At 39.8% G+C, this 17,305-nt stretch overlaps 1 protein-coding gene and 1 long non-coding RNA gene across 2 annotated transcripts in view; one reads left to right on the top strand and one right to left on the bottom strand.

Annotated features, from left to right (window-relative positions):
• Positions 1-17,305, top strand: part of LOC108876923 (transmembrane protein 266) — a 47,468-nt gene that overhangs the window by 19,676 nt on the left and 10,487 nt on the right. The window contains exons 4-7 of the mRNA XM_018666753.2: positions 11,938-12,092; positions 13,953-14,026; positions 15,440-15,496; positions 16,031-16,169. Coding sequence (XP_018522269.1) covers positions 11,938-12,092; positions 13,953-14,026; positions 15,440-15,496; positions 16,031-16,169 — 425 coding nt within the window. The remainder of the gene's footprint in view (positions 1-11,937; positions 12,093-13,952; positions 14,027-15,439; positions 15,497-16,030; positions 16,170-17,305) is intronic.
• The window catches only part of LOC108876929 (uncharacterized), a 28,471-nt gene continuing 23,103 nt past the window's right edge, over positions 11,938-17,305 (bottom strand). Inside the window, exon 3 of the long non-coding RNA XR_007814941.1 lies at positions 11,938-12,085. This is a non-coding gene — a long non-coding RNA (uncharacterized LOC108876929). The remainder of the gene's footprint in view (positions 12,086-17,305) is intronic.

Genomic DNA, 17,305 nt, shown 5'->3' with positions numbered 1-17,305 from the left:
AATTGATGGTTTAAACTGGCAATTAAGTAGTCACTGATGATAACTGGGGCTAATCACAAAAGTGATTCAACATCTCTGAATAGAGTTTCATACTGTATAAAATATATTTAACTTGCCTCAGAATGCATATTCTGAGTTTTGAAAGTTTACATTTAATTCACTATTTTCTTTTAGTTGAACATGGATCTTCGTTTTTCATTAAACTACAATACTGTAGCATCGGACAAACACATGTTGAATTGGTACATTTTCAAACAGACTAACCCTGTAAGCAACAAAACAAAAAGCATGTAGATAGACAAACTTATTGTAAGTCAGCAGCTTCACGAGCCACTCTGGCTTCATTCAGCCTGTACAAACTCCACACTGACAACTCTGACTCTGTTTACAGGAGAAATAGAACATGGAGTAAAATTTAGCCTTCAACTAAAATACCATTGAACATCCTCTGTGGTGTCTCTCAGTAAAGTGCCTGACACTGAAAGAGAAAAACCGCAGTAATACCTGCTCAGAGCCTGAAGATAGAGTATATTGAAGCCAACTTCCGAGGTCAGATGTGCGCATAAAAAAGTTTAATGAGGAGGTCATGGTGTAGATTGGGATACTGACATTGTGATAAGAAAAAAGGGAACTACATGGGCTTATTATTGTCTGAGCATAAGGGATAGATAACACCTGAATAAAATAAGTGCACTGTAAAATTTTTTTTTGCCAGACTGGCTCACAAAATCACCCCAAACCCCTCCACTGCCATTACAAATGCACACCTGAGCGTCGGAGTGATGTCACCTCCCATCCCGGTGATGGGTATGTGGTTGCCAGACGCGGAGACAGAAGCATATGTTGCTGATACGGCTGTTCCAAATGTGCAAGGAGTCCAGGGTTAGGTACCAACACCAGATGGTTCATCTAAATCTGTAGCAAGGAAAGGGGGGGAGGAAGAGGAAAAAACAAGGGTTCCTACCCTCTGCCACCCACCAGCTTTAAGCCAAGGGTCCAAATATTCTATTTTGGAAATAACTGCTGGCCCATTTGCAAATTTTAGAGAGTGGTCACTGGAGAGAAATAGGCATGAGCCTCTTCACACAATCACAAGCAAGATGTGTTGGTAGAAATGGTCCTGAGACCAGGAAATTTAAGATTTGAGATCAACTGTACAGTGTTTTGTCAGATTATTTGGGGAAAAATTAAGGGACAACTTGAACCATGTGAAAGCTGGATTTTTGGAACACTACCTGTCTTGTGCAGCTGTTTACTGTTAGTCCTTCCTTGCATTGCTGTGCTGCAACTTTGTTAGAGGAAGGAAAAAAACATCAAATGTTAACATCTTGCTTTTTGGAATAATGCATTCTCTGAGGGTTTTAACTGGGTCGTGTCAGTTTGGCCTGATTTAATTACAGAGTGCAGGAAGTTATCTCAGACGGCGACCGGGGAGTGACCGGCTTCTCTGTTCTCTCCCTGGCTTCTTAATTCCTCTGCCACAGGGATGGCTGCAGGCCTAGATGCAAAAATTTTCACGTAAGATGTTTTTTTTAATGTCTTGAGGACAAATGGACATGAATTAAGCTTTTATTCAATTCAATTCAGTTTTATTTATATAGGGTCATATCACAACAAAAGTCATCTCAAGGCACTTTTCATATAAAGCAGGTCTCGACCGTACTCTTTAAAATACGTATTTACAGAGAGAGACCCAACAAATCTTAGATTTCTGACATCAAATTTCATATCAGAGATCCACCAAAATCTAAAACATGCAGAAAAACATACACTGGTGGAGTGCATGTCCCTGTTTACACTGTCCCATCCAGGTCATCTGTGTTGTACTCTGCCTGTTGTGACATTCGCTTTGCCAACTTTTACACATCTTCCTGTCACTGTTGTCCACATAAACTGCATTTATTATTAATATGACAATTGTCACAAAGAACTACCTGTGACTCAGTTTACCCCTATCCTCACACTCAGCCCCCAAATCAGAAGAAGAAAAGGAAAGAAGGGGCTGAGTGGCTGATATTCACAGACATAAAAAGTGAGAGACTGCTTTTCTGGCAAAAGAGGAGGAGGGATCAAGCGCTAGAGCAAAAACCTTTTAGTGGAGACCAGCTTGACGGCCTCAGTGCAGATATAATTAGATCTGTCTCTATTTACCTCTGTATTAAAAGATGATTTTTCTGGCTAACAACAACAGTATACTAACACCTCCTTCTCACCCCAAACACACACACAGTATTCACGCTATGTGGGCTTGGTAGGTGTGAAAAGGTCAGCTTGTCCAAAAATACATGCAAAACATATCTCTGTCTATAATGTTTCACTAGGAGGGTTTCCAATGTTTGCCAGCTGCCCAAGACTCAACAAAATTTTCGTCCTAGAAATGATAACATGCTATCTCAAAATAATCCACTGTTTACACCTCGCCATTACTTGCACATACCAGTCACACAGGATATCATGTTGTGGGCAGGTACATAAAATAAGTCCTACAAAGACACTAGGAAATTTAGAGTTTTCTGAAATGTAGATATTATTGTGTAATGGCAAATGGATTAACACTGTGATGTACAATACTATTAGTGAGAGTATAGTAGATCCTTAAAGGCAATTGATTACAGCAGTGCTAGAATAAATCAATGACCAAGCAGCAGCTATAGAATACCTGACGCCTATGTTCATTTAGCTCTGTTCACCAAGGAATATCTGAATGTCTTGTTTTGAAAGCACCATGCACGGTCTCATTAGTCTTTCTTGCCCATGCAGTCAAAATACAGCTTTTTTTTTTTTTTTTTTTGCTGCATCTTCAGTGAGCTCCAAAATGACTTTATATTTACTCTGTTCAGTCACCTCAGCTGAGATCCATAACTAACTGCAGTCTGCACTGATCAAGGCTGGCTCTGACTGGCTGCGCACATATGAATGCACACATACAATATACACACAGAGAATGTAGAAAACACTCACAAACTCACACACCCTGACCTTCTTGTCCCCTTGTAACATACAAATTAGTCTTTCCCCAGCACTCCCACAGGACTGAGAGGAAAAGCTGAACACCAGTTGCCCTTGTTCACTGTGTTGTGCACATAAAGAGCTGCTCACAGTAAACTTCAGCCTCTAAGTGCAGGTTAAATCTAAATCTAACACAGCTTTCTAGTATGGATGTAATATTAAATGAAATGCCTTTCAGCATCAGGTTTGGAGCTATTTTGGCCATTAGCACTCACTTCTTAATATTTCACTGTACTGATGTGGCAAGTAGCACAAAATAAGTTGTCAGGTATATACTGTACATATAACCACAACTACACATACATGTGTTTTATATGTATTATGTATTAATCAAAGGAGGCAGGCTTATTTGGGAAATGATTGAAATGTGTTTTTAAGGCTATGGTTCTTGGCAATAAGAAACTGTACATTATTAATAGTCAGATGTTTTTCAGTGTAATAAATTAATGCCAAATAAACAACTTCAAATGTTCTATTATAAAACAATATAAATATATGGGGCTGTACCCTTGGCAGGATGACTGTAAATGTACTTTACACCTGCATTCTTACCAAGATTTTGATCTATATAAACTCTGAACCCAGACTGACAACAGCTACAGCTTTAGATCACTTCACATATTCTTGCATTTTACGTGTTACCATCTTTTAGTGGTTAGTACAGTATCAGCCATTGTCGCTGGCATGACTTGGAATGAGACTAAGAGGCCGTTATGTAACTGCCGCACATAAACAAATGAACTATTTGAATAAATAATTTGCCTGCCTGACAACATTGTTGATCTCATGAGGTAAATACTGTGCTAATAATTCACTTGTCATATTTCCTTTTAGCTAGTGCCAGAGTCAAAGTTTCAAAACACAAAACCTGCTCCATCTCTGAGCAGAAGTCAGTCAGGTACCTCAGAGATTTATATCTTGACTCCAGAGTCAGTTATATATTCTTTTGGTTGTGTTTCCAGTTAAAGTGCTGTAGGAGTTTTGGGGCTTGCCTCTTCCCTGCTGATGTGTTGTGATCAATGGTGCACAGGCACTGGTAATGGGGAACCTTTCATATGTAAAATTAATTACCTGCAATCTGACAGCATCAGGGAAACTCAGCATGTATTTTATGCTTAGTTGGTACTCCCCCTTTTCCACGCTTGCTTTAGCATGAAGCATTGTGCGTGTCAGTGTGTGTTTGCGAGAGTGTGCGTTGGTTGTTGAAATGTGAAGCTTGCTGGAGACACATTTGTTTCTAGGGGAGGATAGGATGCTGCCTGTCTGGTGTCTGCTTTGTCATATTTGTCAGGCGAGACTGAATTTGCCATCAGCAGACTGCAATTTAGCTTGAAAGGACACTCGTAACACTTCCTTCAGTATGAGGAGGGTCTTCTTGCATCTGTCCCTGTTTTTTCTTCCTGTTGAAAACAAATCCATAAATACTGAAGTGCTTCTTGACAGCATGTCATTTAGTTGTATATTCAGTGGTTTTGCATAGTCAAAGGCCTGACTGTAGCAGGTTGATGGTTGACACTAATATAAAAAAAACAACAACAAAAACACAAGCAAAGAAAAACACCTAAAATCATAGATAATCTCTAATATGTGAAATGTACTCCTTGTATATGTGGGAACACTTTTTTTAGATTTATTGTAACAAGTTTGCTTTCTGTCAAGTCACTTTCTGCTGACCTCTAGTGGTCAGAAATTGCCCAATTCAGCTTTAAATGTGTTCTAACCCCAAACCTAACCCTCCACCACCACCTTCCCCCATAAAATCCATCATAAAATCTTCTAATGTTCTCTACACACATTCATATTCCCCAGAGGATGAAGACTGCTGACTTTAGTGAACTTGCAAAACTAACAATGTTCTCAACAGCCTCAGCTGTCCTTGATGTCTAGTACTAATTAGCAAAATTAGCATGCTAAACTAAGATGGTGAACATGAATAACAGAACTGCTGTGTCCATACCTCACAAACTTAACTTAACTTAACTTAACTTAACCATTAACCATTAAATGTTGAATATAATGAACTTCATTAAACACAGATACATGCCTTTTTCTGTGTCTGTCCTCTCTCTGTGTTTCTCAGTATGGGTGTAAATGAGTTTCATCCACTGGGATCACATTTCTTGCACAGCAGTACAATGCAAAAAGTGTTGAGATGATCTTACTGAACTGCTACATTCACAATCACACTTCTCATCCCAGGAATAGTTGTCTTCACATTTTTCAAAGCACCCCAGGTGATTAGCCAGTAATAGAATTCAAATCAGATGAAGAAATCATGAGTTGTGAGTAAAATTAAAAATTAAACAGGTGTTACCCAAATTTATTACACCAAATAACACTGCACATGTAGCCAGAAAGTGGAATATCGAATACTAGTTTGGCAGGAATTTAATACTGTGGCAAAATAACAAAGAAACCAATCCATCTGGTCACTATAAATCATCAAAAAACCTCAGTTGCACCAACAAAAGCTCTACACCATGTTTATACTTAGAATACCGATATATCAGTAAGAAGAAATTAAGCTTATTTTAGCTGCAAACCCACTGTTGTTAAAAGCATAAAGATACCCAAACTTATCTGAGTTGAATTCACAAGCATTTCCATAATGGCATACAGTCTGCAGCAGTTACAAATGCAACCAATAGAAATGCTATGGCAGTTACATTTATACTATAAATTAGTTTGAACAATGAATAAAGAACAATGGTCCTGTATTAAGTTTCTGGGGCTTTTCTGTGTGACACTTGCATATTTTCCAGTGTATGTGTGGGTTTCTCCCAGGTGCTTTAGAGTGGACTTAAGTGGTCTACAAAAGGGCAAACAAGTAATTTATAAAAGAAGGCGATTATAATTACCTCTGTATCCTTGATGTATCTTGAAAATCTTATAATACTTATTACCAACTAATACTTAGTTGGATATAAAAATGTAATTTTTGAACATTTTTCATCTCAAAAATTCAAAACATGCATCAGTTGTACAAGATTTGCCTTTTCTCAAGTTAGATAAAATATGTATATTATGTCTTTCCTTCTTCAATTGACCTGTAGTTGTTAGTAATACATGCCAGAATAAGAGGCAAGGTAAAACAAAAACAAAAAAAACCTTGAGAAATGGAAATTGTAGGGACTTGTTCACTATTGCTGTCTATTGAACTAAGGATGAATAAATGTTTAAGCAATATCTCTCCCTCCGCTGCAGTGGAGTACTTTATCTGATGAGACCATCAGGTGCTGTGAGTCTGACAGTCCCAGTGTTTGGTGGCTCAACATGCTGGTATCGATTACTCTCCCTGATTTAATCTCCCTCCTCTGTTTTCCTGTCCAGCTCCACTCAATCTCACCAGCTATGGGAAACACTGACAGCTATATCAAGCTGCTCAATACACACTGGCAGTGGTAAAAATGTAGAGAAAGAGGAGGGCTGGAGAGAGAAAAGTGAGAGAACATGGGCAATAAAGAGAAATATGGAGGGAGAGCAATTGAAGAAAGAACAAAAAGTCTCATTATTTGACTAAAAGTGACAAGTGCAATCTGACTGTCATTTGGTAAATCAGTATTCGGTTGTGACAAATGTCAATGTGAAAACCTGTGAAGCCAAAACAAGTTTGAAAACAGCCAGTTTGAAAGGTGACCTTGTCTGCTGTATGTGCTTGTCTACCAGTGACTCGGGCCAGGTGGTTCTGTCAGGCCGTCAGGGCCGAGCGGGTCAGAGAAACAACATTTGCTACTGTTCTCTTGCTTTAATAAGACTCATTAATATACTGCATGTGTCACCAGCAGTGTCTGACTGCGTCCCCTCTGGGCTGGGCTAGTTTTGGCATGATGTGAAGTAAGGACACACACACATTCACTGAATTTAGCCTATTTGCCTTACGTATCAAAGCTGAGTCTTTCTTCACACTGCCTGTGAACTCGCATCCCTTATTCATCTCTGTGTGTGAGCGTGTGTGATGCATTGGCTTGTGTGGTGCATTTCGCCCTGTAAAAAGAGGGTGCACAGTATCGATGCTGGCCAGATTGTAACTCACAGGTTTATTGCCTTGTTGACTCATTTTAATATCCTCAGATGATAGATCCTCAGATGATAGATCCTCAGATCCCGATCTTGGCCAGGATGCTACCTTACTATGCACTGTGAACAAGTGAGGCGCTGTTGCTAGAAAAAGGAGGAATTGTGCCCTTTTCCTCCTTAGCCACACGCACTCAGGGATGCCTGTGTTGAATTTAAAGGCAGTGTATGTTGAGATTAGCCTTTTGAGCTCACTTACTGTTCATTGGATAAACTCCACCCAGTTAAGGAGACACCTCTTCTACACCAACGATTTGAAACAACAGTCTGACATTTTGGGAATAATGCCTATTCACTTTCTTGCCAAGACTTAGATGAGAAGATCAACGCCACTGTCAGACTATATGCTAGATATGAAGATATAGCTAGCAGTTTATTAGCTTAGCTTAGCATAGAGACTCAAAACAGGGGGAACAGCTTGCCTGGTTCTGTACAATGTTAAGAAAAGTAAAAGATAATGGGGCTCATCCTTGTGGACATGGGAACTGGAGGCATCCTTAGTGATTTGTGAAAGTTATGTCTTGACAAATACACAGACGACAATGTGTAATACTGTACATTTAGCCCCACTATTAATCTCAGAAGCATTTTCATTTCAGTGGAGATGCTACTAAATCGAGATAAGCAAGGCTAATTTCTGAACTGGCTTACTTTCAAATTGTACTGAGAGACATTAAAAAGTCATCTGAGCTTGTTTTATTTGTTTGTTTGTGGGCAGAGCCACAGCTACTGCTGAGGAACTTTTACTCAAGGCAGTTTACCTAAAATCCCAGCTATGACTTTATCATAAGGTTCCCTTTAAGGAGCATATTCAGTGATGTTCACTGTGATTGGCTGCACTCTGACATGATTCCTGGAGCCATTAAAGCTTGATGAGACTGTACCCTTATAAAGTTTGTGAGTAGAGTATTTCACTTTTACCATTTCTTTTTACTACTCTCCCTCAAGGAGTTTTATTGTTCTGGTAAATTTTTCTTATTTTTTTGCTTCCCTGCAGCAGTTGAATGAAGCGTGAAATCATTTGATATAAGATGCACTTTGATGGACTATCTAATCATGTGGTGGAAGTTTGCTAAACCATAACCTCTGGAAATGGAGGTTGTTTGAACCAGTGAAATGTTTGGATGACTCAAAGGCATGGAATTACCAGAGCACATTTTCCTTAGTGTAGAAAAAAATATTCCAAAACTGCCCTGCAGTCTTACTTGCATTACCTGACTCATCAAGAAACTATCATTTCTGATTAGCTATTTTTAGAGTATACCCTCACAGTATTGACTATCCCATTTATTATGTTGAAACGATCTAAAGGACGGAGGTCTGGATAAATGAAACTCTACTGTATGCTGTGTGCTGTTGGGTATAGCCACAAATCTGTAAAGGTTAGAGAAGGTTATTACTGGAGGTTGACTGGTGCAAATCCCCAGAGTCTCATGGAAAATGTGGGTGGAGAGGGCAAATGAGTAACTCTCCTCACCTTCAACCACTACCGTCAAGGTGGCCTTCAGCAAGGCACCAATCTCCAACTGTGCTGGTCGGTAGCAGTCAGTGAATATTCGAATGAAAAGCTGAAAGAGATCATTCACCCACCCTGTTTAAATGAAGAGACAATAAGTCATGTTTCTTGTTTAACAGTCCCATTAACAAAAACTTTCTCGTTTTAAGTCTCTTATTAATTTTATTGCATTTGTGAAAAAATATATTAAGTGCTCTTATACTGTTGCCTACAATTATTACTTTCTCACGGCCAGATTCTCGTTGTGTTTGAGCAATAAAATATCTGTAAATTTTTACAACTGCCTCACATCTCATCAGCTTTTTTTTCTTTTTTTTTTTCTGTGGCACATGAGTGCCTTGTGGGAAATCAAGGATGTAATGTAGCAGCTTGTGTTTGCTTAAATTCTCGCTCCTTTAAGTTTGGTAACATATGCTGTGGGGTGTGATCGGCATGCATGAGAAATTAACTACCACAGATGTACTGCTGAGATGAGTATTGACAATATGCAACTTCCTATTGAATAGTCATTTTTAGTTAAAGAGATTGTAGTTGCGACCAGCGGCCAGTCGCTCACATGTCTTGGCAGGATACAGCTGCAATTACCACATGAACATAAAGCCTACATCTCTAACTCTAAAGTTATTTTTCCACACATTTTTCAGTGCATTGTCAACACATTTAAATGCTCTAAAGAGCTACATAGCAAATTCACTCATATAGGTGAAATCAAGTTTAAGTGTAAGGTTTAGAACATGTCCAGTTTTTTTTTCAGATAATTCTGTTCATTATGTCAGATTTTGACATAAATTAATGCAAAATACAGTCTGCGAATATTTCATCAGTGTGTCACTTTTCTATTCTGCAACAGACCTCCAGTGTAATTTAAATTCAAATATTTGAACTATTTGACATAACTCACACTCACTCTTACATTAGCGTCAGGGTATTCACATCAGTGTCATAAAATAAAATAAAATAAAATGAAATATAAAGTAGACCACTATTTTGCTTCTTGTAGACAAGGCGCCCAGGTGTCCTGGTATGTAGGCTGGTACACAGGATGGCACGATACCTGGCATCCGCAGAGTCTCGCCAAGACTCTGGTGGAGCAGATTCTGGACCATCTGGAGCTTGCGCGTTTGTGCCACCCCACCCAAAGCCAAGAAGATGATTGCTATCAGCATGATTACGCCTTTATTAGATTAGCCTTGTATTGTTTACAGGACTGCGGCTCTGCCCATGCCAGCCTTGAACAAATACTTCCATTGGAGAAACCAACGGGAGGGTGGCGTGATCAACTTGACAGCTGCTGCAAACATTTCCCTTATTATGACATAAACGTGTTACCACTGGAGAAAGTCATGAGGAGAATCGTGCAGAAATGTTTCCATTCTGATCTTCTGCAGTTTACTCTTCAGTGATACACTGTGTCTTCAGTAACAGTCAGGTTAAGTCATCATTTATCCCCAGCAATCCTTCATCCATGCCCAAAATGACACAAGCTTTTTCTTGGGGATATGTATTTGGATATAACAGAGCCAAATTAGAAAAACTATGCTAAAATATGTGATGGTATGTTCTCATCAGTATTTTTTTTTTTCATTTTCACTTAAGGTTTATCCAATTGTGAATAACTTTTGCACAGGTTATATGAACATCCTCCAATAGATCAAATAGCCTAAGAGCCACACATGTGAAATAAGAAACACGTGTGTGGCCTCTTCCAGTGATTGAGCAAGATCAAATATGTCAGAAATGAGGAGGTGACATGTAAAAAAACACCTCGTTGTGGGAGTAGTCTTAACATAGCACTGAACTAACTACACTAAATGGTTTAGGTCTGTTTTGTAGTCAAGTGCTTATAAAGGGAGCCAGCCAGGAAATCATCCACTCCATACTATCCTACAGTGTATACTTTCCTAGAAGATTTGGAAAACTGAGATATTTCATCAAAAGTCCTTCTAATCTGTAGGACTTTTAATGTGGCTTCATTTGTTTCTTTCCAGTATCCTTTGAGTCAGTGACGGCTGCTGAATTTGTATCATCCCATTCAAATTCAGGTCTCAGCTAATTTCAGCTACAGGAGTTATCTTCATCCAGCAGTTTCAAAGTGAGAAAGTGATGTGGTTTAATAGGCTATGACTGGTGTTAAAACAGATAAAATATTCTAATTCTTCTGTGATGAGTGCAGCATAATCAGTTTTGCAGCCACGCTGAAAACTGAGCCATTTTGCCACCATTGCAGCTCGCGTTAAGCGCCACGCCAAGGAATGAAGACATGATCAGAGGAGGGAAATGCTCTGCCAATGTCTGTCTCCTCCATGCCAGTGCATGGGGAGAAGGGAAAGGTAGTGGGCAGAGCCAACTTTCCACTCCAGCTGGAGAGCTGGTGAGAGGCATTGTTCCTCTCAGCTCCTACTGTCAGCCCTTGTAGTAGCTGGTCTGTACGACTAGCCCACTATTTCAAAATAGCATTGAGCCATCTTGCCAAACACTTAAATGGCCTAAATGCTGGATTCTTTTACAGCACCTGGCAAGATAAAGCTTTTGTTTTTCCTCATTTAAAAATATTCACCTACTATTTTCTCCTAAATATGGAGCATCTTATCTGAGTTCAAGGAACTAATGTGCTCATTTAACTGAAAGTGCTTATTCCATAGATAAACAGTTCTCAGATTGATATGTAGATGCAGAATTTAATTAGCGTTTTCGTTTATATCTCACTTTCACTGGTGTCTCGGGCCACTGATTTTGCTGAACATGAAATCCCCCCCGTCTGAGCAGCATCCTCTACAGTGACTCCCTTTATTGCCATTCAAAAAGGAGTCCATCAGTATTCCAGTCATACCTGCAGCTGATGGTCAAGTCACTAGTTCACAGAGCTTCACTGTCCCGGTCCCTGTCAATGCTGTCTCTGACCACACTTAGCCCTCTGCTCTGGCCCCTCACCACCAAACTTTGCATGGGTTTTTAACAGACACCACCTTTCATAAGTGTAAACTACCACCCTCTGTTGGCCATGTCAGGGAGTTCAAAGATTAAATCCAAACACTCACTCTAGTGAGTTTGTGCTAGTTTATGCACGAAGAGCAGTCGTATAATTATTTCTTCGAGGGACATATTACCGTCCTGTACCCATTTGTTTATTCACTTTAGTATAACTTTGTTTAAAGGCAGTACATCGATCTCAAACAGTACATTTTCATTTGAGGCAGTCAGATCATTTTGAGTTTGAGGTCAGCTTACTTTAATGACATGAAGTACATTTTTTATGAAGTAATGCAATAAGAAAATAATCAATTATCATTTTAAATATATAAAACACCCTCCTCATTCTTTGTATTTGCTCTCCTTAGGTCCAACTGGCTGAAGCCATGCTGCGGTCGTCGAGTGGCCCTGTGGCAGGTCTGTCTGCTCAGTGCTGGCTTCAACTGTATCCTGGTGGCCTGTGTCATCCTGGTGGTGCTTTTCCTGTCGTTGGAGCTGCTCATAGACACCAAACTCCTACAATGTAAATAGTGCATAGCTGTTTGTTTATTTCTCCTATTTTAACCTTTATTTATCTATTTTTTTAATCAAGCAGAGGTTTGCTGAGCATGCATATCCTTCTCCAAGCAATACACAGCATGATGCTGGTAAAACACCTGGAAGGCATACAGTGCAAGACACAGTGGTAGCTCCACTGGAGCGGTGGGGAGACAACTAACTCAACTGGTGCTACTCCTGCACTGTGACCTACACACTGACAGGGTCAGAATGAGAGTTTCTTGTCATAAATGAAAAATGTTTGTCAATTATTGTCAGTGTCAACATAATGAGATATAAAGAAGGGCGCATCACAGAGAGAAGATTTTGGTTTTAAATCTCAGCTGCGTGCAGTTTGCATCATTCCTTTGTGCCAACCCTGGGAAGTAACTATTTGCAGTACATTTACTTCTGAGGTAGTTGCACTTTACTTGAGTATTTCTAAATCATGCTTTTTCAGACATATACTTTACTACTCTTGAGAGGGACATGTTGTACCTTTTACTCCATTACATCTTTTTTTTTTTTTTTTACAGCTATAGTTACTATGAATTATAAATATTATAACCTTATAGAATACATTGTTAAATATTGAACTAGGGTTTCCGAGCCTTTTTACTTTGTGACCTCTGACTAAACAGCAGTGTCTACTCAGTGTCCCTTGTCACGTTTCAGATGTTTAGGAATTGTGCCTCAACCAAAGAGACTTGAAATGTTTGAGATGGTTTTATTTATTTTACTTAAATAACCATTGAGGCCCAAATATATTTTGCACAAAAGAACTAAGATTTCCTGCCCCATTAATGATATAATGACCCACTATGATTGTGACCCTTTGGAGGGGCCTAATTGCCTATAGGTTTGAAACCACAGCACAAAATTACCTGAATCCAAAATAGATGAACTAGCTCTACCTTGACCAGCTATAAAAGATGCTACTTACACACTGATGAGTCAGTGTAGACAATTTTAAGTATTACTAATATAATAATATGTATTACTAACATAGTAATACATCGATCACAGGAGCCATTTTACTGCAGAACCAGTGCTGTTACTTTTGATTCTGTACATATATTTTGGTGATAACGCTTCAGTTGGGTTTAGAATGCAGCTCTTTTACTTGTAATGTAGTATTTGTACATTGTTCTATTGGTACCTTGACTTATTTCAGGGATCTGAGTACTCCTTCCACCACCAGCCTTGTGTGTGCTGCCATAGTCATGTGTATGCATTTAGTGTCCTCTCTTTCCATCACTGCTGAGTGTCGTCTTGCCAGTCACAGAGGAGCTGGCGGAGCTGGATGGTAAATGGCTGTGACGGAGAGTGATGGAGAGAGGTGATAATGAACCAAGTCTCTTGTCTATGGCAGCAGGCACACGTCCCCATCGATTACTGGCCAGCCTCCAGCTCTTACGATACCTGAGTCTTGCTGTGGGCACTGCAGGGACTCCAGTCACTTCACATCTGTTGTAATCTAGTGCTTTCTCCGCAAGACAAACAGAGGAGTGGGCAATAAGGTGGGAGAGAGAGTGCACTGTGGATTGATGGATGGAAAGACCTAAAAATGCTGATGGACAGAATGTAAAGGAGTGGAACAGTAAGAACAGTGATAGTGAAAGTTCAAAATTAGTTCAGGTAGGAAAAATGTCTTTATGTTACATCTCTTTAAAAATAGAATATAAAGAATTATATTTCCACTGGATGACAAGGCCAGAACTCTAACCCACAGAGGCTAAAAAAACTGAGCACCTTGATTTCTTGGATCATTTCTTGTGTTGCTCCTTTTAAGAACTTTGCATCTTAACATTAAACATTAAACAATTCCTGGTTCTTCTCTCAACAGTTTCCAATGCTTTCCAATTTGCCAGCGTTATCCACTGGATCAGCCTTATCATCCTGTCACTCTTCTTTTCAGAGGTAAGGTGTGTGCACTGAGGTCCACAGAACCTTATTTCTGGTACCACCATTAAATAAAATCTTTTCTGTCATATATAGTCAACAGAGTACTTCAGGGGCACAAGGCCTCTGATTTTTGAACTGACACATCACATTCCTTTTGAACGCACGATTGAATTAAACCAAACTAAACTTTCTTTAACTGTAGACTATGTCTTGTCTCCAGCATTGTAAACCAGGTACAGGCCTAAGGGAACTAGAGTAGGTGGCTGCCATTTAATTTCGATTATCGTCCATTATCCTTCAGTCTATAGGATTTAGCTTCAGCTTCATAAATGCTACCTCAAGGCTGGATAGCTGGAAAAGTGTGTATCGTTTGAACTATAATTGTAATTAGTCTTAATAAAATTTGAGCCATTGTTTAATAAAAATAATGTCTTATCATCAGTCTGGAATTGTGAAAAACAAAATGGAGAGGGGAGAATTTGGCCCACAGGCCTCCACTCCAGTGCAAACCAATTACCCTGACAGCCTCAGCCCCAATGCCCTAAACCAAACATTAATTACCAGCGAGCCAGCAGGAGCAATAATTACAGCTGAGCTTAATGAGCAGTGGGGATGGGGTTACAGTGATACGATCCATCCAAACACCTCGCCCACTGACATCATGGAAGAAGAATCATCTGGGAATGGTGTTATATAGAAGGAGCTTATCACCAGGCGGTCCTGGTGCGCCAAACGGACAGTAGGATTCAAATGTGTGGGCGGAGCCCCTGCACTTCTCATTTGACACCGGCGCTGTTGTCCAACATGCGCTCCAGATGATGGATTAGCAGGACCACTGTACATGACACCCCACGCTAATTGGAGTGTAAATCAATGGCCCTGCTCAACAAAGAGTCCCACAATCAACACTATTTACAGAGCACAATGTAGAATTTGATAGGTGATCAGATTACACGTGGTGTGCCTTTGTAGGTCAAAGATCAATATCACAGAACAGATTTGCTGCAGATGTAGCTTTATCAAGGAGGACTGTTATGCAGAACTAAATTAGTCAGAAATGTTTCAGCATCTATTTTATCTGTCTTGGTTTAGATGTTTCTGTGATGTATCAAAGACAAACAAGTAATATTGTTACATGTTATCTGGTGCATATTTTGCATTAATCAAATAGAGGTCCAGCCTCAGATATAGCTTGCATAGCTATTATTTTACAGTATTCAGAAAATAAAGAAGACTTAAAGAAGCAAACTGCACTGCATAGGCTCGCTCTCAGTTTTCAGTCTATGTTCACACATCTTGATGAAGGTTGTTGGATGTGATGACGACTCAAAGGACTGAGAATATCACAAGAGCTTTTTATATGTATCAACATACTCCCTCACCTATCTATTTTAATGCTTTCATTTATCTCTCTCCCATCTGTCTCAGACTGTCTTCAGAATTGTAGTGCTCGGGATCTGGGACTACATAGAAAACAAAGTTGAGGTTAGTGCTGGTGTCCTGTGTCTATTGGTGGATCTTGATGTTAAGGTTTGAATCTTGCAGATATTTCATCAGGTATTATTTAGCCATCTGTTCTTATGTTATATACCTATATGTATTTATAAAATCAACATTGTGGGAATTACACTTATTTGCTTTCTTAGGATTAGATGAGAAGATTGATATAACTCCCATGACTGTGGGGTAAATATGAAGCTAAATCCAGCAGCTTAGTGTAGCTTAGCACAAAGAGCTTGTTTTTACACTTTGTTTTTAGCAAACAAACGTGATATAACAAGTTTACTAGTGAGCTTTAGAGGTGCTGATTGGTGGATTTTGTTTCAGGCAGTTTCCCCGTTTACAATGTTTGTGCTAAGCTGCTGGTGGTGGCTTCATATTTACTGTACACCACCACAGAGAGTTCAGGGCTGAGGGGTTGGGCAGGGTACCAGCAGGAGCTCATGGTACCCAATGACATATTCTAATTTTTGTATGCATGTTTGTGTGTATGACCCCCAACCCCCACCCACCCATCAGGTGTTTGATGGTGCTGTCATCGTGCTGTCGTTGGCCCCCATGGTGGCCTCCACGGTGGCCAACGGGCCAAGCAGCCCCTGGGATGCCATCAGCCTCATCATTACCCTACGCATCTGGAGGGTCAAGAGGATCATTGACGGTGAGACGGGCAAAAAACCTTGTGTCCATCAAAAACAACTGTCTTATGAAGTGACCTGTATGTGAGGATGAATAATTTTGTTCAGCAACTGAAGAAAATACCCTCTCTTAACTCAGGAGGATCACACAGATGCATAAAAATCAGCTGGGGCTTGAAAGAGCTAAATGACCCCATTCTCTCCATGATTATACAAATTATTTACTATTCAGAGCAATATGGCTATTGATCATCCCTCAGAGTAAATTGCTGCCACTCTGCTACTCTAACTTGTATTGATTGTAAAGGGCTGGTTAAGTAGATTCAGAGAAGCTATAATGAATATAGTGGTTGTTCTCTCCTATGCTAATGCAGACCGGTTCGATATCTTTTCGGAGGTCACCCTCGCCACAGGCCTCTAACTGCATACAGGATCAGTGGCGCACAGACCACAAAGGAACTCAATGTGCAGTTTGTTCATGTCCAGTGAGACAGTGGATGAGTGAAGCTCAGTAATTCCCTAATATTTTCTGTTAAAGCAATATTTTGACATTTTAGGAAATCAGCTCCTAGATAGAAATTTCTGTCTTTGCTGATTTCAGGAGGATGGCTTTAGTCAAGACTCTTAATCATACATCATTTAAAAAGATCAAATATATTGAACCACATAGGACACGTCATTAAGACATGATTAACCATTTCAGGAATAAATACAATGCAGCTTCTAGCATCAGTGTGGTGAAACACTTTCAGCAGGAGAAGAGTGTGCTTCTTAACATGCAGCTGCAGTGTTGGTTTCCAGGGAATGAACTCGTGATTTTCCTCCTGCACACCTCGACCTGTTGGGTTTGATCTTTGTGAGTGATAGAGTTTCGTTGTTAGGCAGGCGGCAACACACCTCAGAGGGAGGGAGAGAAAAAAAAAAACCTCACTCAAACCAATAAATGTACAGCTGAGGGACTGGCTCTGTTATCGCAGGAGAGGGATTGAGTCTCTCGCAGAATTAGCTTGACGTGTAAAGAGGCAATGTTTGTGTTGCACCGATGGGAGTGGATATACAGAGGAGTGAACGGCATCAGAATTTGTGAAGACTGGGAAAAAAACGGAGCATAATTTATTAGCAATGCGATCTGTCAGATGGGAGGTATCAACTTCTCAAA

Source organism: Lates calcarifer, linkage group LG2, assembly GCF_001640805.2.
Source record: "Lates calcarifer isolate ASB-BC8 linkage group LG2, TLL_Latcal_v3, whole genome shotgun sequence".
NCBI classification, from domain to species: domain Eukaryota; kingdom Metazoa; phylum Chordata; class Actinopteri; family Centropomidae; genus Lates; species Lates calcarifer.
This window is presented reverse-complemented; position numbering and strand designations above follow the sequence as displayed.